This window comes from Sapajus apella, unplaced genomic scaffold (assembly GCF_009761245.1).
Source record: "Sapajus apella isolate SASKATOON/1434 unplaced genomic scaffold, GSC_monkey_1.0 scaffold59, whole genome shotgun sequence".
NCBI classification, from domain to species: Eukaryota; Metazoa; Chordata; class Mammalia; order Primates; family Cebidae; genus Sapajus; species Sapajus apella.
The window spans coordinates 5,916,039-5,937,931 of NW_022436999.1; the positions used below are offsets into that span (position 1 = coordinate 5,916,039).

At 38.6% G+C, this 21,893-nt stretch overlaps 1 protein-coding gene across 17 annotated transcripts in view; it reads right to left on the reverse strand.

Annotated features, from left to right (window-relative positions):
* Nucleotides 1–1,551: 1,551 nt before the first annotated feature.
* Nucleotides 1,552–21,893, reverse strand: part of GPHN (gephyrin) — a 636,323-nt gene continuing 615,981 nt past the window's right edge. For all 17 annotated transcript variants that reach the window (XM_032246071.1, XM_032246064.1, XM_032246067.1 and 14 more), the window contains 5 exons: nucleotides 20,571–20,644; nucleotides 14,959–15,023; nucleotides 10,651–10,754; nucleotides 3,674–3,770; nucleotides 1,552–2,553 (listed from right to left, as the gene is read on the reverse strand). In XM_032246071.1, coding sequence (XP_032101962.1) covers nucleotides 2,420–2,553; nucleotides 3,674–3,770; nucleotides 10,651–10,754; nucleotides 14,959–15,023; nucleotides 20,571–20,644 — 474 coding nt within the window. In that variant the 3' untranslated portion in view covers nucleotides 1,552–2,419. The remainder of the gene's footprint in view (nucleotides 2,554–3,673; nucleotides 3,771–10,650; nucleotides 10,755–14,958; nucleotides 15,024–20,570; nucleotides 20,645–21,893) is intronic.

Here is a 21,893-nt window from a genome sequence, read left to right on the forward strand (position 1 = left end):
AAATTCTACCCTTCCTTCAAGAACCACTAATGTCAGCGGGCATAGTGGCTCACACCTGTAATTCCAGCACTCTGGGAGTCCAATGCAGGAAGATCACTTGAGGCCAGGAGTTTGGGGGTGTAGTGCACTATGACCATGATGCTGCACTCCAGCCTGGGCAGTAGAGCGAGACTGTGTCTCTAAAAATAAAAAGACCCACTAATATGCCATCTCACACCTTGAAATCTCATCTGAATTCCTCCAACCCTTAAAAGCTGTATTATGGCATTTATCACATTCTATACATTCTATATTATATTATCAAATATATTAAATGTTATGGTTATTTGCATACATTTTTGTTATCTCCCTAATGAAGTATAATGTTAGGTACTCTGCCCTATTAATGTCTGTAAATAGTAGCATGATGCATTTTGTACCCAAGCACACAGTAGATGCTTAACAAATATTTCCCGAATGTAGATAAAGGGATTCTTTGCATACTCTTCCATTTGACCTCTATTAACTAACCTTACATTCTTCAACTGTAAATATAAAATGAAAATATCACATATCAGTATCAAATATTTGTTTACTATTTTGCCTTTATTTACCATCCCTTAACATTTTGTTTACTATTAGGCCAAATTTGTAGTTTAGTTTCCTGAGCACATTTTACAGTATATTTAACATCCTTCTGTTACCACCATTTGAAAAGGGCCCCTAATTTTTTTATTAAAGGAGCCATTGTAGATAGAGTATATTTTATTTATTGTATTTTCTATGGTCAGCACAGATTTTTTTTTTTCCTCCATTTCTCATTTCCTTTCTAACATGGTTAAAAAATTTCGAGGTATGGCTGGGAGCGGTGGCTCACGCCTGTAATCCCAGCACTTTGGGAGGCCGAGGCAGGTGGATCACAAGGTCAAGAGATTGAGACCATCCTGGCCAACGTGGTAAAACCCCATCTTTACTAAAAAAAAAAATACAAAAATTAGCTGAGTGTGGTGGTGCATGCCTGTAGTCCAGCTACTTGGGAAGCTGAGGCAGGAGAATCACTTGAACCTGGGAGGTGGAGGTTGCAGTGAGCTGAGATCGCGCCACTGCACTCCAGCCTGGCGACAGAGAGAGACTCCCTCTCAAAAAAAAAATTTTGAGGTGCTCATCTGCAATTTTTTTGGTTCATTATTTTTTTCTCTGTTTCAAAGAACGGTAGATGTTTAAAATTGGCTTTTATGGCATCTAAAATAAATTTTTTTTTCTAAGTCATTAATATCCTTCCTCTAAATTTGCTTGCTGTTCTCCATCTATGACTGGAAACACCAGACCAATTTCAGGTTCTCCTACCTTCTCATCTGTATTTTCACAACTCTATAGATCGCAATGCTATGATCACATTTTTTCCCAAACATTGTAATAAGATATAGAGTTATAATATACCATATTTTAAATCTCCTTGGTAGGCCATCTTAACTATTCCTTTTATCCAGGCTATTTCTTTTATCCAGGCAGAACCCTATCAGAATGGCATGACATTCCTCTCTTTTTTAATAATGAGGCCAATACAATACATTTTTAAATAATGATCAAGGAATTTTTTTTTATTCATTAAGTTTCAGTATCATTACAGAAAATGTTATGGTACAGAGTTGTTTAACATTATTTTGTCTTTGCTCTTGATTTCCACGTGAATGCTGGTAACACTAATATCTGTACAAGATCAGTCTTTGATTTTATTTTTTTGTTCTGTACAATTTTAAATGTATTGGTTAAAAAGGCTGTCAGCACTTAAGGAAGCATTTTTCTTCAGTTTGTTGGTTCAAATAAAAGGTATCCAGTTACCGCCCAAGAGTACTGTGCCATTGAGGCTATTGGGGCGAGAAACCTCCCTGGATGCTCTGCAGGGGATGGTTCTCGAGGCAAGGCAGAGCCTCCACCCAGTCAGTCTTCTTTTGGCACTGTGCACATAAACACGAGATACATGAGAAGGAACAAGCAAAAGCTCTCTGTAAAGCAGTTATGAAGCATACTAAGAAGGGAAATCCAAGTGTTGCCTACGCTAGTATAAATAAGCAGACAGCCTTGATTTAAGAGCATAAGTAGTTGTATTTTAAAGATGAGAAAAACACAAGTTCTGCAGGCACCTACCGCTGTCTACTAAAAGCTATCGCTATCAGACCTAGCATTGAACACACAAAGCAATTTGCAAGAAAGGAAAAATTTGCCTTGATATAATCAGAATAGAATTGTCTGTTAAGATTTATTTTTAGGTGTTTTTTTCTTTAAAAGATATTTAAATTCATTTGAAATATAGTTCCAGATGTTGACTATACAGATCAACTTTCATCCAAATCAGGAAAACTAGCTGTGCCGTTGCATATTACAGGATACAGTCAATGATATGTGGACATGCATCAAAGCTTTCTCCTGCTGGTGACCATCATAGCCGTCCAATGACCATGACATCCACCACCTCGCCTTTGTGGAGCTCCACGTACTGTTCTGTCTTTGGAGGTAGCATCAACAATCCATTGGCACTGCGCATGCTCATCAGACGGCTGCTCATTTGATTACCTAGAAAGAAATAGTCTTACTACAGCAGCACAAGCATCATGGCATATACATTTGGGGCCTTGTAGACCTTTTCAAAATGAAAACGGACAGAAATGCATGTCTTCAAGAGGAGAAGAGATGATCAGACTTTCCAGTACCCTTTTCAGGTGGCCATGCTATTATATCCTACCACCTGCTCATTCAAACTTTAAAAATAAACATTAGAAATTTTTGCCTGAAAGAGTAAAACCAAGATTTTATAGCATTATGGAAAATGCCACAGAATTTCTCAATTCAGGCTGAAATGTTATGCATGTCGGAAAAGGGAGGCTTTAAAAAGCCTATTAAAATAATGACGACAATAACAGTAGCAGCTACCATTTCTTTACTAACTGCCAAAGTATTAGGCAGTTAACTTAAGCACCTTATTTGATTCTCATGAAACTCAAAGAAGTCTTAGGTAACTTGCCTAGGATCCTGCTAACTAGGTTGGTGGCCAATCTGAATGCAGGTCTCTCTGATGGCATGAACTTTGTCACTGTTATGTTGATGTTTTCACTTGGTAGGATCTTTGTTTAAGAGTACTCCAATTCTTCTGGAGTCACATCAAAAGTTAGGCAAAATATGACTAGAAAAGTTGGGAATAACAGTTTAAGTCTAGTAGAGGTAACTATAGAACTCTGATGATCAATATTGATTTCTCTGCCCTTCAAATTTACCAGTAACTAGGGTATAGTAGAGGCTACAGAGAATCATATTATAAATTAGGCTTTCACCTCACATTTCAGGATGGTATAGCTAGAATCTCCTCCTTTTCCTACAAAGTTATACTCAGAACTTACGGGGTGAAGAAACATATCAAATCTTCTGTAATTCTAGATTTATTACAGGATATTAGTCAATGATATGTGGACATTCTAAATGTTTACCTAGAAAATATGGGTCAATAAAATAAGTAAACTTCTAATAATTATTTTTTAACTTTTGTCATACTGTTTAGGAATAATTTAACTCATCTAACTTTTCAAAAAGGAAAATGTATAATAATTATAAAATCAGTTATAACCAAGAAAGATCATATATAAATTTGTGTTTTAACAGGATAGGTGCCTAGGAATATTTGTAGATATGAATGACTAACCTGTACTCTGTGCCCAAGGCAGTGGTTCTTGGTGATGCCAAGTTAGTATACACCGATGGTATTCTGGACGAGGATCCAGTTTTACATCACATGATAACTATAGAATAAAAAAAAACAACAACAAACTTGGTCACCTGATCATCTCAGAAAATTACAAGATGGTAGGGGTTCTGCAAAGAATACAGTGGACATGGAGACTATCCTTGGTATTCTGTTGTTGCTATCACTGCCACTTTATGTTCTTTTCCTTTTAAATAAAATTTAAAAATGTATTTTTTCTTTTGACACAAGGTCTCGGTCTGTCACCCAGGCTGGAGTGCAGTGGCACGATCATGGTTCACTGTAGCCTTGACCTCCTGGGCTCAAGTGATCTTCCTGCCTTGGCCTCCTGAGTAGCTGGGACCACATGCATGTGCCACCACACCTAGCTAATTTTAATTTTTTTGCAGAGATGGCATCTTGCTATATTTCTCAGGCTGGTTTTGAACTCCTGGGCTCAAGCAATCCTCCAGCCTTGGCCTCCCAGAGTGCTGGGATTATAGGCATGAGCCACCATGCCCAGCCACCTTATATTCTTAATACAGGAAGTCCAGGGGTTGGGTTGCTCTGGTGAAAAGATAAAAGAAGGCTAACAAGCTGGTGTTCAGCTTCTGTTTGTCTGGAAAAGGCTTTATTTCTCCCTCATTCTTGAAGGATAGCTTTGCTGCATGTGGTATTTTTGGTTGGCAATTTTTTTTTCTTTCAGCACTTTAAATATATCATTCCCTTCTTACCTGGCCTGTAAGGTTTCTGCAGAGAAATCTGCTATTAGTCTAATGTGGACTTCCTTATATGTGACTTGATGCTTTTGTTTTGCTGTTATTTTAATTCTTTGTCTTTAACTTTTGACAAATTAGGAAGGATCTTTTGAGTTGGATACATTTGGAGACCTTTGATTTCCTGGATCTGGATGTCTTTATCTCTCCACAGATTTAGGACGTCTTCAGCTATATTTTGTTAAATAAGTTTTCTATCCTCTTTCCGTTCTCCTCTTCTTCTGGATTCTTGACGATAAAAATATTTGTTGATTTAATGATGTCCCATAAATCTTACAGGTTTTCTTCATTCTTTTTCATTGTTATTTCTTTTTTTCCCCCTTCTGAGTGAGCCATATATATGTGTGTGTGTGTGTGTGTGTGTGTGTGTGTGTGTGTGTGTGTGTGTGTGTGTATTTGAGACGGAGTTTTGCTCTTGTTGCCCAGGCTGGAGTGCACTGGTACAATCTCGGCTCACTGCAACTTCTGCCTCCCAGGCTCAAGTGATTCTCCTGCCTCAGCCTCCTGATAGCTGGGATTACAGGCATGTGCCACCACGCCCAGCTAATTTTGTATTTTTAATAGAGATGGGATTTCTCCATGTTGGTCAGGCTGGTCTCGAACTCCCAACCTCAGGTGATTCACCTGCCTCAGCCTCCCAAAGTGCTGGGATTACAGGCATGAGGCACCGCACCCGGTGCTGAGTGGGTAATTTCAAATGACCTATCTTCAAGTTCAGAAAGTCTTCTGCTTGACAAAGTCTGATGTCAAAGCTCTCTATTGTATTTTTTATTTCATTCATTGAATTCAATAGCTGTAGGATTTCTGGTTGTTTTTTTTTTTTATGATTCCTATCTCTGTTGAATTTCTCATTTAAAGCATGAATTGTTTTCCTGATTCTGTTGAATTGTCTATATATATATTTTCTTATATCTCATTGAATTTCCTTCAGATAATTATTTTGCATTTCTTTTCCAGCACATCATTGATTTTCTTTTCATTTGGGTCTGTTACTAGAGACCCATTATATTCCTTTGGTGGTGTCATATTTGCTTGCTTTTTTGTGTTTCTTGTGAGCCTGCATTAATTTGTGCACTTGGTGGAAATACTCTTTCTTCCAATCTTTCTGGTTTCCATAGAGAAAGACTTTCATTTGCAATTGGGTTTTAGTCTGCTAGTTGGGAAGCATGTGGTGACTTTTCCAATAGGTATAGTGAGCCTCCTAAGTAGCAGGGATTACAGGAGGGTGCCACTGTGCCTAGCTATCAAGGATGATGTACAGTTTCCATGCAGCATCTTCAGATGCATTCAGGGTGAGTAGTAACTCTGGGTGCCTCAGCTACCTAGTCCATAGAAGTTTGTGGAAGTAGTGGTGGTGGTGGCATAGGTTGCTAATATTCAGTGTCAAGGGCTTTTAGTGTCTTCCTCATTCTTATTTTCTCCACAATGGGAAGACATAGCCTAGGGGGATCCCTCTGGGTATCAAATCTGACATGGCCTATAAGAAGGCCTACTGCAGCACTGGGTTCCCTGGTACAGGTGTTTAAAGTGGATGTGGGGCCAGGGTCCTAGGCTCAGGGTCTTGCAAACCTGTGGCACCTGGGTCTTGGGGTGCTTGTTTCTCTGCGGTAGGGTTGGGTGTGGGCTGTACATAGAGCCAAGGTACCCCTTAGCAGCTGGGGTTCAGGTAGCTGAGTTGTAGCTATGATCCTGCCCCAGAGGGGCAGGGCACAGCTCTAGCCTGATTCCAGAGAAGAAGGCATGCCCTTGACATTTGGCCCTGGGGAGCAGGCTATGGTTGCCATCCAGGAACCTGAGCCAGTAGGGCTTAGTGGCAACCTAGGTCCCAGGGGATGAGGCATCGTGTAGTAGTGACTCTAGACCGTGTGCTAGTGGGGCTTGGCAGAATCCCAGACTTTGTGCGTCTAGGTGCAGCAGCAGTAAGTAACCTAGACTGGTGGAGCACAGCTGTCATTTGGGCCTAGGGTGGGGACAGTAAATAGCATAGCTATGACTGCACTTCCTAGGAAGAGGTGTTTCTCAGCTGCTCAGACACTAGGGGGCTAGTTTAGTTTCAGGAAAGGAGAGTATGAAGTTGTTTGGCTTGTATGATGGGGTGTCTTAGCTCAGCTACTGCTCTGTTTCCCTGGGTTGTGGGTGTACTACATTGGCATAGCTCTGGATGTCCAGCTGCTCAGTTCAGCCAGGGTGCCAGTTGCCTAGGGGGTGATGTGCTGCTTCAGCTCAGGCCTTGGGGACAGGACTGTTCTGGGTGGCTCTGGCACCTTTTCTCTGGGATAAAGGGTGGTGCTTTAGCTTAGGTACTAGAGCACATGATTACTTTGGGCAGCAAAAGCACCATTTCCTGGGATGCTGGGTGCTGCTTCAACTTAGGCTAGTGCATGACTGAACTTAGGGAGGCATGACTGCTCTAAGCAGCCAAGATACTGTTTTCCTAGGAGGCAGTATATGGCTTCAGCTCTGACTGAGGGGGATGGAAAAGGGGTAGGTGGAGTAGCTTTATCTCTATTTGGCTGCACTGGGAAAGTTGTAACAGCTGCTTGCATTTCAGCATGTGGATGTCAGGATGCAGTGTTGGGGTAACATTGGGGATGAAGGAGTGCTGTCGCTACTCACTCTCAGAGCAAGACACACTCCAGCCATAGTTCCAGTTCCAACATGGTATAGTTCAGTAGCTGCACAGGCCACAGAGCACATTGTTGGCTCCTTTTCTGGGGAGAGCATAGCTCTGTGGACTCCAGGCAGTTCCTTCAGCTGGGCTTCATGCTTATGAGGACTGCAGGGTACAACACTGGGAGGTCTGTAGGTATCTAAAGTGCTAATGGGGGTTGCTGGGATCCTCTGCTTAACTCCTTGCTATAGGAGGTCCTTCTTTGTTCCCCGCTGATCTGATCTGGCTGGGGAATGCGATGGTGGAGGCCTGGTGTTTCCTTCTGTTCTCTATGTGACCATCCTGGGTTTCTGTGCTCACCAGGGTTTCTGTTACTCCATGGATAGACTCTGCTGCTCTTCTTCAGTTATTTTCATTAAAATGTGGTTATTTATTCATTGTTCTGGCCGTGTTTGTGAGGGGGATGGGCACAAGGGACTTATAGTTGGTTATCTTCTAGAACACACTTTCCCCCTTTTCCATCTCTTAATAAGTTGTTAATACTAATGGGAGTTACTCCAGGTATGTTTCTAGTGAAAAAAGTTGAGAACAAGGGTGGTACAGAATGCTTTGATGGGATATTAAGGAAACACATGATAGGATGTCCTTGTGTGGAAACATGGGGCCAATAATTCTATTTGATGAATTGCTAGGATTGTGTTCCTTTTTTTTTTTTTTTAATTAGATGCTTGGGAAGTGTTTCTTATTGTGTACTGAAAATAACAAGAATTTCACCTCCAACCATAAGTAACCAAGGATATAAGGGAAATGTTTGTTCTAAACTGATGTTCTTCTGAATGCTTTGGTACAAAAGGATGATATTTTCTTTTTGTTAATTTTTTTTTTTAGAGGCAGGGTCTTGCTTTGCTATGTTGCCCAGGCTGGTCTGAAACACTTGGCCTCATGCAGTCCTCCCATCTGAGCCTCCTGAGTAGCAGGGGTTATAGGAGTGTGCCACTGTGCCTAGCAAGGATGACATTTTCTGCACTGAGACATAGAATGGCCACATCAGAGTCCAACAGTATGATTTACCAACTGCAGCATTTAACACTGACTCCCACTTCCTGAAAGCAGCTAGCATTGGTAAAGGCAATGACTATGGCATCTATTTTGAAGAACAGTAATAAGTGGTGTGTAAGATGTAAGTTGCATCTTTTATGGTCAGAACATAGAGAAAAGATTTGTCATGTTTCAAGGAAGTATATAGGTTTATGCTTTAAAGTGGCAGTTGTGTCAGTAATGATGTGGGGGTGATTTGGGGAGCTAAGAAACAAAAGGAAACACATAGCCAAGCATACTAATGACCCATACTGGCCGTTCCAGTGACACTGCTGTGGGAGAAAGGCATTTGACTGATTTTTCTTGTATGACTTTTTAATATCCTTTGCTGACAGGAAATGGGCAGCATCAAGAACAACATATCAAGCATGAGTCTGATTACAGACTACCATCTCATCTTTGTGATCAGAACAGATGGCTACCACAGTGTCTGTTTTAAAGAAGAGATGGTAAAAGTTAAAATGAGAAATAAATGAAAGGATTCAAAAGAGATCTGCAAAGTCTAAGGGAAGCCTCCTTTCTCTCTCTCTCCTATAATAATGTGGATTTTTATTTCCTTAATTTAGTAAATATGAAGATAGTAAATTCAGTATTACTGGTTTGACTGTCTAAATCTAAGCTTTATGACTCTGACTTCTTACTTGATCAGAATCTGAGTAGCTGGGATTACAGGTGTGCGCCATCACGCCCGGCTAATTTTTGTATTTTTAGTAGAGTTGGAGTTTCACCATGTTGGTCAGGCACGTCTCGAACTCCTGACCTCTTGATCCACCCACCTTGGCTCCCAAAGTGCTGGGATTACAGGCGTGAGCCACAGTGCCCGGCTCAGAATACTTTTTATTCATACATGGTTTTTATTTATTTTTCCACTTAATTTTCAATTTGATTATCATTCTGTTTATTGAAAAAATAGTTAAATTTTTCATGAAATTTTAAGAAAAGGAGATTGTTTCATATCCTACTTCATAAGTTCTTAGTATATAAAAAGTCAATGTTAAGACTATTGAAAGCCTAGATTTTTTAAAATGTTTTCATTCTCAGAGCAATATTTTATTAATATTTTATCTTTTTATTTTGAGACAAAGTTTTGCTCGTTTCCCAGGCTGGAGTGTAATGGTACTATCTCAGCTCACTGTAACCGCTGCCTCCTGGGTTCAAGCAATTCAACTGTCTCAGTCTTCTGAATAGTTGGGATTACAGGTGCCTACCACCATGCCCAGCTAATTTTTTCTATTTTTAGTAGAGATGGGGTTTCACCATGTTGGCCAGCTTGGTCTTCAACTCCTGACCTCCTCAGGTGATCCACCTGCCTTGGCCTCCCAAAGTGCTGGGATTACAGATAAGACCCACTGCACCTGGCCTAATGTATCTTCTATGTTTTTTGTTCTTCCTATCAACTAATCATTGCATTCTGCCATATCTGATTTTATTTTGGAACTCTTGGAAAGTAATGGTTTGGTATTGTAGTTTATATTGCTAAGGACATTACTCATTAGTCACATAGAAAGTGTATAACATAATTAATTGAGTAGTAGTAAATCACATTGAAGTTAGTGTTGACGGAGAAGGAGACCTAATTTCCAAGAGACTTTTACCATAGTATAATATTTCTCAGCCTTAGCAATCCCTTCTAAATAATATGGTTACCTTTTCGCTGCTGAATCATCAGAGTCTCTCTCTAGTCCTTTGTCTTCTGAATTTTTAAAAGTTTATCATTGAAGTCACATAAAGTGAGCAGGTTAATTGCTGTCCCTATGAGTTTGCATGGGAAAAAGGGAGTTTTCTCTTGTTCTTGACAGGTCTAGTGATAGAGTAGTGCCAGATAAATCCTATTGACTGTTTTGTCCTTAGGTATCACTCAAGTTTTTAAGCCATACTTGCTGGATTCGTATATGGATTTCTATCTGGAGAAAATTATTCACTTTAGGCTGGGCACGGTGGCTCATGCCTGTAATCCCAACACTTTGGAAGGCCGAGGTGGGCGGATCACCTGAGGTCAGAGTTCAAGACCAGCCTGACCAACATGGTGAAACCCTGTCTCTACTTAAAAAATACAAAAAATTAGTTGGGCATGGTGATGGGTGCCTGTAATCCCAGCTAATCAGGAGGTTGAGGCAGGAGAATTGCTTGAATCCAGGAGGTGGAGGTTGCAGTGGGCAGAGATTGCACCACTGCACTCTAGCCTGGGCAATAAGAGCAAAACTCCGTCTCTAAATAAATAAATAAATAAATAAATAAATACATAAAAAATAAAATTATTCACTTTAGACGTCCTGAAAGAGAATAAAAGGGACCCTTTCCTCTACATTTTCTAGTACACAGGGGAGAATATAATCACATTTTTCATCAAAACTAACATAAAACTCTAGATATTTATTTTGGGCAGTTAGAAAATCGTATCCCTAACTGTTATCAGGCTTCGATTTTGGTTTCTGGTCATTAGAAAACATTACCCTTGCTTTGATGATGGTTGGCCGAGGATCCAAGATGCCCTGCATCTTTCTCAGTGCAGGCACAACAAAGAGATTGCAGGTGACCACAGCTGATACAGGATTCCCTGAAAGTCAACCAAGCAGTTATTTATAATACAGTGTGTAAGAATTTGCCAAATAATTATGTTCGTCTATATCTTCTGGTATTAGAATGTGACAGAAGTGACTAGGCACTATTTTCCCTCTTCTGAATGGCCTTGAATCCAACCAGAACAGAGGTATATATAGTCAACTAAATGCTACAGGGGATGTAAACATTTGGGTCTTTCAGTAAAATGGAGAATTCTGATGCCCAGAAGCTGTTTAATACCATTTGTTTCTGCTTTCCTCAGAGCCAGTTGAAAGCCATTACTTATCTTGTCTTAAAGCCATTTAAAAGTTTTATATATCTACTTGCTATTTTTTAAGCATTTAAAAATTATAATATTACAAGCTTGGTATCAAAAATGAAAAAATATAAATAAGCATAAGGAAACTTATTTATAATCTTCTCTGCCTAGGTGTTTCTTTAAATTAAAAAAAAGTAAAGCCAAATGATTTAAAATGTGTCTTAAGAACCTGGAGATGAATACTGTTATGGATTGAATTCATATAATAAAGTTATAACTCCAATATGATTGACTATATTTGGAGATAGGGCCTTTATGGAGGTAATTAAGGTAAATGAGGTCATAAGGGTGTGGCCACAGTCCAATAGGACTGGTGTCCTTATAAAAAGAGAAAGAGACACCAGGAGTTTTCACTAAAACATTGCTGTCTACAAGCCAGGAAGAGAGGCCTCACTAGAAGCCAACCTTGCTGGTACCTTGATTTTGGAATTTCATCCTCCAAACTGTGAGAAAATAAGTTTCTGTTGTTTAAGCTACCCAGTCTGTGGTATTCTGTCATGGCAGCCTGAATAGACTAATACAAATACCAAATTCTTTTAAAGTTATGAGAAGAATTTGAGGAATTCCACTATATCCTTCCAAGAAGAAATCTAGGTGTGTCATATACTTCAAAAGAGGAAGGGTGGGCTGTGAAGAAACAACCACTGGGCTGTATATAACAGATTTGATTTCTTGTGTGGCATTGTTATCTAACCAAGCTGTGTGATCTTGGCAAGTTGCAGAGTTTTTTGATTCTAACTTTACTCATCTATGAAATGAAAGGTTGGACTACATGAGTCTCAAGATCTTTTCTGGTTCTAAAATTCCAGTTGTTTTCATACTTTTATACAGTTCTATGTAAGTATGAATGTGTATATCCTGGAGTGGGGAATGGGATACTAGATTTTTAGGTTTCCTTGGCATGGCTAAATACTGCTTATTGCATCGTCAAGTTAAAAGGCAATGGTCAGTTTAGCCTATTATTAGCTTGAATCATATATACAATTCTCTCTTACCTACAAAAGCAGTTAAGAATAGATTTTTAAGGTCCAAAAAGTGACAAGTGATACTAATAATTTCAATGGAAAAATCAGTTACTTTCCCTTGCCTCAAAATACAAGGAGATAGAATTTTTTTTTCCTGGAAAAGCAAAACAAAAAACCCAAACAAACATATAAAAAAGCCATTGTTCATCAATGATTATAAACTCTTTATAATACTACTACTTTATAAAATTATTGTATAAAAAATGAATTGCTCTAATTATTTTAGAAGCAGGGTCTTGCTATGTATGAAAAAGGACTGGAAGGATTGATATCGAAAACTTGTAATAGTTGTTATCTACCTATGTGTTGGGAGATTATAGTTAACATTTTTTTATGCTTATCTATATTTTCTAACTTTTAAAATAGTGAGCATGTGTCACTTGAGCAGTGTTAAAATGTCAAAAAAAAAGCAAATACGTAAAACTTTGATTTAAAACTTGTCGAGATTAGGGATGGCTTTAAATGCATGGCCTGCAGGAAAGCAGAAATACACTTTTGAAATTGAAAATCCTTTTAAGGCTGGACACAGTGGCTCATGCCTGTAATCTCAAAACTTTGGGAGGCCAAAATGGGTAGATCGCTTGAGCTCAGAAGTTGAGACCAGCAAAGGCAACATGATGAAACCCCGTCTCTACAGAAAATATAAAAGTTAGCCAGGGGTGGTAACAAGAGCCTGTAGTCCCAGCTACTTGGGAGGCTGAGGTGGGAGAATGGCTTCAGCCTATGAGGCAGGGGTTGCAGTGAGCTGAGATTGTGCTACTGCACTCCAGCCTGGGTGACAGAGCTAGACTTTGTCTCAAAAAAAAAAAAAAAAAAAAAAAAAAAAAGAAAAAAAAGAAAATCCTTGTAAACTGAACCTCTGCACATTCTACAATCTGAACATGTGAGTTTCTGCTGCCCTCTGTTGGTTCACTCAGGCTGAGCAGCTAAGGTTTCAAATTAAAAGTACGAATTTGAAAATAGGTTTTAATTTTATAACATTTTTGGCATAATGGTGAAACAGGTTCCCACAATAATATTCTTTGTTATACTATCACTGGTGGTCTGAAGTTTAAATCATATCTTCTGTAGACAAAAGAGTCTCTTCCAGGCAAAATGAAGCCAGGGAAAGGAGCACATTTCTTTATATAATGGCGATCAGAGCATCCACAGGAATTATGAAAGGTCCTAAGGAGTTTCATGTCACAGATACCATCTGAGGACTATTTTACTTAAATGTCCTCTCTCTTAAAATTGTCTATATGATAGAAATCGAATCTCTTTTATGCTTATATAGGGGCTTAAAATGTTTTTAAAGTTTAACATTTTTCTGCCTGCTTCCCTTTCTTTGCATCTCCCTTTTGAGATTTACTTGACATAAAAAGCAAATAAGTAACCTAAAGCCATGAGATTTGTAAATCTCAAAGAAATAAGTAGGTTCTTTTCTCTTTGAGACGGAGTTTTGCTCTTGTTGCCTAGGCTGGAGTACAATGTCACGATCTTGGTTCACTGCAACTTCCGTCTCCTAGGTTCAAGGGATTCTCCTGCCTCAGCCTCCCCAGTAGCTGGGATTACAAGCATGCCCCACCATACCCGGCTAATTTTGTGATTTTAGTAGAGACGGGGTTTCATCATGTTTGGCCAGGCTGGTCTCAAATTCCAAACCTCAGGTGATCCGCCCACCTCGGCCTTCCAAAGTGCGGGGATTACAGGCATGAGTCACTGCGCCCCGACATAAGTAGGTTATTTTCTTTTTTTTTTTTTTTTTTTTTTTGAGACGGAGTTTCGCTCTTGTTACCCAGGCTGGAGTGCAATGGCGCGATCTCGGCTCACCGCAACCTCCGCCTCCTGGGTTCAGGCAATTCTCCTGTCTCAGCCTCCTGAGTCGCTGGGATTACAGGCACGTGCCACCATGCTCAGCTAATTTTTTGTATTTTTAGTAGAGACGGGGTTTCACCATGTTGACCAGGATGGTCTCGATCTCTTGACCTCGTGATCCAACCGCCTCGGCCTCCCAAAGTGCTGGGATTACAGGCTTGAGCCACCGCGCCCGGCCAAGTAGGTTATTTTCTAAAGGAATCTGTGCCAAACAATAGAGGACTGAATGGAATGATCAGAGGATAATTTTAAAAGTTAAAAAAATAACAAATAGATGCACAAAACTTTTAAACTCTTAAAATTTATCAAGATTCATCATGACTTTAAATGTATAACCCCAAATGACTAAAAATTTGAATTTAAAAATCCTCATGAACTCAACCACTTTGCTTTTTCTATAATCTGAACATGTGAGTTTCTGCTCATGTTGAGGCAAGGGTGGGAATGGGGAAGTTGCAGACTGATGATGAGTGGATTTGGCTGAGAAGCACTAGTTCTAGTAGCCTGGCCTTTCCTCTTCCCTCTCCGGAGCCTCAACCACCCCAAATCTGGCAAGGACCAGAGGCAGCTTTATATTTTTTGATTTGGTATTTGCATGGGTGACTCAAGGCCCTTTGGCCTCTAGAGCACAATACTTCTGGTTATGAGAGGTATTAGACTGCTAACTTTGACCAATTTCCTGTAAGGAAAAAGCAGGTGCCCCAGAAAGATCTAGTGACAGCTAATACTTGATTATCATCTTAGGATTTGGAACGTGCTTTGATATATATAATCTGATCTGACTTTCACACCAACCCTATGAAGTAGATATTAGTTTTATTTTATAGGTGAAGAAACCTCCTCAGAGTTTGATTGGTCATTTAGAAAAGCTGAGACTAGAGCCCAGGTCTTTCAGATTTCAAACCAAGCGATCTAATAGGGTACTGGTCACATGAGAAGTTAAAAAAGTTTTGGCTATTTTTCCAGAAAAAGCAAAGGAAACAATCTGTTATTCTTACCAGGTAGTGCAAAGATTATTTTTCTTACACCATCAATATCCAAAGTTGCAAAGGTTGTTGGCAAGCTAGAAAAAAAAAGTCACTTGTTAGTGATTGCTAAGCATTATGATGAAGACATTAAGTACTCTAGTTTTTTTGTAATCTATACACATATATAAAAAACACCTTTCTGTTGACTCGTCTTTACATCTTTATACTCTGCAGTATTTCATAGACATTTAAATAGGTTTGTTTTTAGCATTTTCTGTTTTCAAGTAACCACACTTTCTGGCTTAAAGAAAATCAGCCTGCTTTTTTTTCTTCTTGTCAGTGCCATAGAAATGGACTCCAAATCTTGGAGTTTTCAAGTTTTCCCACCCCTCTAGTCAATAATGTTTATACTACTTTTGCTGGCGATTTACAACAATCATTCTTAAAAGCAGAAGACTAACTGATAATATGTCTATTAGATAGTTGCCTTTGTTCAAGATGAGTATTAACTTTTTTCTTTCAATCCTGCTCCTTCTGTGTTAGCCTTTAAAAACTATCCTTAGCATAGACATAAACACTTCTTATCAGGACATTATTTTTGAAATGTTAAATATGACTAGAATGAAATTAATAGTAATTTTAAAATATTCTCAAATTATACTTCCTCAAGATTTTGACATGAACTCTTATCATGGGAGGTGGGGTGGGAGGAGTGAGTGGCATAGAGTGGGCAGTTGAGAATACTGTTTTTTTTTTTTCCTATTAATTACCCTTTATATAGAATTTTAGCAAAAAATCTCATTGTATTAATGAAACTTAAGCAATGTGGAATTGTTAGGGAATACTGAAATTTTCACACAGATGAAATATTAACCTTTTAAGCACTCAAATTGTTTTTATTTTTACTTTTTTGCAGGTCGAGCTTTCAAAAATAGATCACCCATTACCTTTTGCAATAATATGGTGACACTGACTCTTTGATGATTTATAGCCATCATTATTAATGTGTTCTACTCTGCTGTAGTACAGTGATGTTAGGTCACAAGAATACTATAGATTGTTTTCACCCAGAAGCCATAAACCCACATTGTTATGTTTCTGTAGTTCTTGTTTCTTGTTTCTGTTTTTTTATTCCTTCCTTCCCCAATTTTTTTTTTTCCTGTGGAATCCTGTAATACGAGACTGCTATCATCTTGACCATTAAAGGTGGTTTTAAGTTTGAGAACCGGAGAATAGTAGCAATAGTGATATTTTTAGGATGAAAATAATGTACAGTAACAATAAAAATATATGTTTTTATTTATTTTTTGAGACAAGGTCTGGCTCTGTCACCCAGGCTGCAGTGCAGTGGCTTGGCCATGGCTCACTGCAGTCTCAATCTCCTAGGTTCAAGTAATCCTCCAGCCTCAGCCTTCCAAGTAGCTAGGACTAAAGGCATGCACCAGCATGCTCAGCTGATTTTTTTATTTTTAGTAGAGATGAGGTCTCGTTATGTTGTCCAGGCTGGCCTTGAACTCCTCAGCTCAAGCGATCCTCCAGTCTCAGCCTCTCCAAGTGCTGAGATTATATGTGTGGGCCACTGGTGCTGACTAAAATATCTATTTTTAAAGTAACATCTATGCATCACATTCATTATTTCATTTAAGTCTCACAACAAGCTTATAAAGTAACAATTATTATCCCACTTTATATATGAGGAAATGCTGAGATTCAGAGAGATTAAGCAATGTGGTCCAAGTCACTCAGCTACTAAGTGGGGGAACAGATTTGAACTAAGGTTGTTCTAACTTAAGCTTATATTTGGATAAAGATCTGACAAGATGATTATGTAGTGATAGTATATGATCTTTGGACACCTATTTTGGCTATTCCGAGGCTATTTTTGTTTGTTTTTGCATACTTCTTGATTCTTTGCTGTGTTTTAGAAAAATGAGATTCGATTTTTTGTTTGTTTTGTTTATATTTTTAGCAGAGACAGGGTTTTACCATGTTGGCCAGGCTGGTTTCGAACTCCTGACTTCAGGTGATCCACCTGCCTCAGCCTCCCAAAGTGCTGGGATTACAGGCATGAGTCACCACACCTGGCTGAGATTAGGTTTTGATACTGATTTATGGATAAGTTATTTGATAATTATTAGTTATGTGTGATGAAAATAATTTCAAAGATTTGTTCTTAATAACAGCTATGCTCACTGTAGATGACCCAATAAAAATAGTAATTGGTAGGTCTGGTTGCTAATACTCCAGAGGCTTTTCTGAGTACCTTTGTCTCTAAAATGAAAGAGCTTAATTGCATTCTGAAAGAACTGTTATGTGGAAATAGCAAAGCCAAATTGTATTTGTTTGGTTTGTATTTCTTTTTGTTCTAATATTAAGTAGCAATTACCTTAAAGTTCTTATTACCTTTAGACAAGTATAAAATTCTGGTGAACTAAAAGAAGCCCATTCAAACTCTGAAACTACTTTATTTTAGCAAACCCACAGATAATAACGAGGAGAGAGTGTATAACAGTTTCTTCCTTCCACTGTATTTAAAGCCCATTTAAATCATAGGGCCAGTTTAAGCAATCTTTTGCATCTTGCAGGTAGGTAATGTAATTTCTGTAAAGGTATTCATTTTAAATAGGATTCCATTACAAAAAATATTTTGTTATTATGCATTGCTATCATAAATGTCCTATTGCTAAACTGTGAATTTTCTGTTTAAGCTCTAGAAGCCATTTCCTTGGAACTCAACCTATTATTCAGTTCTCCACTTTAGATCAGACTGTAACAGCATTTACACAATGGCTGAGGTCACAGAGTGTTCTGATTTTAAGGGAAAAAATTAAACATTAGGAATTGATGAACTGCTAAAGTTGAAGTGAGTGGTAAATAACAGATTGAAAAAAAGGGTATAAAAGTTATCATCACAGGCACTGAGAATATTTTAAATAATAGATACTATATAATAATTTCTCTAGAGGTGAGTGCAAGTTATGTTTGCTTCTTTCCCTCTGCAAACGAAACATCAATTATTCATTATTATTTTTTTGAGGCAGGGTCTCACTCTGCTGCCCAGGCTGAAGTGCAGCGGCACTATCATGGCTCATTGCCACATCCACCTCCTGGGCTCAGGTGATCCTCCCACCTTAGCCTCCCAAATAGCTGGGACTAATTTTTGTATTTTTTGTAGAGATGGGGTTTTGCCATGTTGTCCAGGTTGGTCTCCAACTTCTGGGCTTAAGCCCCATGGCTTCCCAAAGTGCCATAAGCTGGGAATATAAGCTGGGAATATACGTGTGAGCCACTGCACTCAGCCCAATGCAATTTGTGAGGTTTTGAGAAGCACATTCATATGCTTTTGGGATATCCTCTGTATTCTAATCAAATTAGTAATGCCCACTGGCTCAGAAAAAAAAAAAAAACAGGTATACCCAATAGCATAATAATATTTGCTAAGACAAAATATTCTTCTTTTTTTTTTGAGATCGAGTCTTGCTCTGTCACCCAGGCTGGAGTGCAGTGGCGTGATCTCAGGTCACTGCAACCTTCACCCCCCAGGTTCAAGTGATTTTTCTGCCTCAGCCTCCTGAGTAGCTGGGACTACTGGCTTACACCACTACGCCTGGCTAATTTTTGTATTTTTAGTAGAGATTGGGTTTTATCATATTGGCCAGGCTGGTATCGAACTCCTGACCTATGATCTGCCTGTCTCGGCCACCCAAAGTGCTGGAATTACAGATGTGAGCCACCGTGCCCGGGCTCAAAATATTATTGATAAGAATGATCTAGATCCAATAGTTTCTTTCTTTTCTTTCTCTCTTTTTTATTTTTTGAGACAGGGTCTCACTCTGTTACCCAGGCTGGAATGCAGTGGCGTAATCTCAGCTCACTGCAACCTCTGCTTCCCAGGCTCAAGCGATTCTCCGGCCTCAGCCTCCCATGTAGCTGGGACTAATGGCACGAGCCACCAACGCTTGGCTAATTTTTGTACTTTTTATAAAGACGGGGTTTCATGATGTTGCCCAGGCTGGTCTGGAACTCCTGAGTTCAATCCACCTGCATTGGCCTCCCAAAGTGATGGGGATTACAGGGATGAGCCATCATGCCCAGCCCAAATCCAACAGTTTCAATAATAAAAAAGGCCCTGTCAGCAGCAGCCATATTGGGGCACGCTCGACAGGAAACTACAGAAATATATTGCCAAGAATTTTATCAAACTGTGGACAAAGCTTTAGGGATAATCTTAGTTCTATACTAAAAATGGCCAAATCATGGAGGTAAAGCCTGATCTCTGTCCTAGAACTGACTTATTAGGAGGGCTAGCTTGACACTTTAAAGGCTTTTGAAATTTGTTGCTGGTTCCCATAGCTCACTTATAACAATTGGGAAGCCCCTACTCCATCCCCTCCTAGGTTTAATTAGCAGTAAAGCATCATTAGTGTTGTTCCCGACAACATGGGGTGTGGTGTGCTGGAACTCTCAGCCATACAGTTGAGGTCTTTGAACAAGAAATCATAGGCTAATAGAGTAGCAAAGGTCTAAACAGATAGACTGTTTCTTAAAGATATGGCCATATATGTTTCACCAACACCAAAATTTGGCAGCCTTTGAGGATTTATAACTGACTTCAAAATCTCCATCTTCTTTAGGGGTTATTAGTCTTTAAGAGATGTGAAAAATCATGGTTATTTTTCTTTCCTCCTGGGAGACAGTAGGATGCAGTGTGAAAGCCTACTTAACGAAACATTCTTGCAAAGGAAAAAAAATTAAACCTGAATTTAATCAAGCCTTTATATCTTTCAATCTATAGCATGTATCAGTGACAGAGGAACATACCTAAGGAAGTAATAAACCGAATACATTTATCAGGACACGTGATCCATTTTCTCTAGCAAGTCAGTGGCACAACAACAAAGAGTGGGGGCAGAAAATGTTCTCATTTAATAGAGGCTTAAACAAATACACTGAGTGGACCTCAATGGAATCCTTATGAAACAAAACTTATAAAAAGGCATTCTTTCTCTTGATATGTGGGAGAAACTTGAATATGATCAGGATATTAGATGATATGAAAATATTTATTTTGTTAGATGAGAAAATAACATTGTGATTATGTAAGAGAATAATGTTGTTAGTATTATTATTTCAGAGGTATGCCAAAATGACATGCCTAGAATTTGCTTTTAAACAATCCAGCCCCCTCTCTCCACTAAAAGGCAGGGTGGGGTAGGGGTATTGATAAAAAAAAAAAAATAGAAAAATGTTGATAGTTATTGAAGCTGGGTGATGCGTACATGGGGTTTGTTGTACTCCCTACTTTTTTGTATATTTGAAAGTTCCCATATTAATTATTTTTTAAAATAAAGAAGCAGTGTGGGGGGAAAAAGAGGAAGAAGGAACTAGGCATGAGAATTAAAAAGGAGAAAAAGTTTGGAAAGTTGCTGTGTTTTGTTTAGACCAAACTCACTGACTCATAAAGAAGATGAATGCCTATTTCATTAGGAGCTGCGCTTATGCAAAGGATCCTAATACTATATTTCTTTTTTTTTGTGTAGTTAATTCATAGTAGAAAACGTAAAAAGAAGGCATTTAAAAGTTCGTTAGTTAAAGCAAGCCAAACCAACCCCATATATGAGATAACAAGATTATTTTCATACCCTGGTTTCATAAAAACCCTGCCAAAATGGATCTGAGCATGAAGATCAATGTCCAGCACCTGCTTGAGATAGTCCTGCAAACATTAAAAATAATCACTTTACTTTCAAACATTTTAATATTAGACTTTCAACACTTTAAGTGAACATTAATTTATAAAATTGAAAAGAAACATCTGTCTTTTAGTCAAGTTGATTTGCTTAACACAAATATTCCTTCATTCTTCATTCATTCTTTCAATAAATAGTTGCTTAACACCTGGTATATATGATGAGTACCAATCTAGGTGCAGGGGGATACAGCCTTGAACAAAAGAGACAACGTCCCTGTCCCTGTCCTCACTGAAAGTACATTCTGGTAGGGGAAGTTAGGCAAAAACTAAACAACTGCATTAATGTATAATATCATTAGCTGATGAGTTACTATCTCTCTTCTAAGAGAGAATTTTATGTCTGAGAAAGGATGTTAACAAATATGTCTTAAGTTGTGCCTGGGCAAGGAAACTTCACGTATGTGTCCTACATCATTTGGCTTAATGATCTTAAAGCCATATACATTCCTTGAAGAGAAACTTAAACATATGCCCACAGAGTATTTAGATCTGTCAAATCTAAATAGCTCAACTAAAACGAAAAACAGGGAGGAAACTCTAAAACAGAAAGTCAAGGGAGTTTAACTGCTCCAACTTTATATTCTAGTATTAAAACTAACCTGTGGCTATGACCAACCCACAGTGATATTACAAAATCTGATCTTTGGAAATGGAATATAACACGGCGCTGCAGCTGGTATTGTAGACAAAAAGAAAAAAATTACGGTCCTTAAAATTTCTCTTAAATAATACAAATCTAGGTCTATTACTATTTTTTTTTTTCGTTTGGTAATCTAAGTCCAGTAACCTGCCTACATTTTAAATATTTCACAAGCTATGAGATAGTTTTATTTTACAAATGTGTTCTCTTCTCTATCTCTACAGCCTCAGCCAACATCATCTCACTGAGATTACTGAAATAGGTCTCCTTGCTAGTAGTGCCACCGTCCTCCAATTCATTCCTCCCACAGTATTAAGAGAGATCCTCTGAGACAAATTTGATCAAGTGACTATATAACACTTTAGTAACTTGCTGATTTTTAGGAAAAAGTGTCATCTTTTAAATATCAAAGATTCCTGTATTTTCTAGCCCCCCAATCATTGTTCTTATCCAACAATCTTCTTTCCACCCAGTCACATTCCTATCAATCTTACATCATCAGACTACACTGTTCTCCCTCCCTCCCTTTCCTTCCTTCCTTCTTTCTTTCTTTTTTTCTTTTTTTTTGGCAGA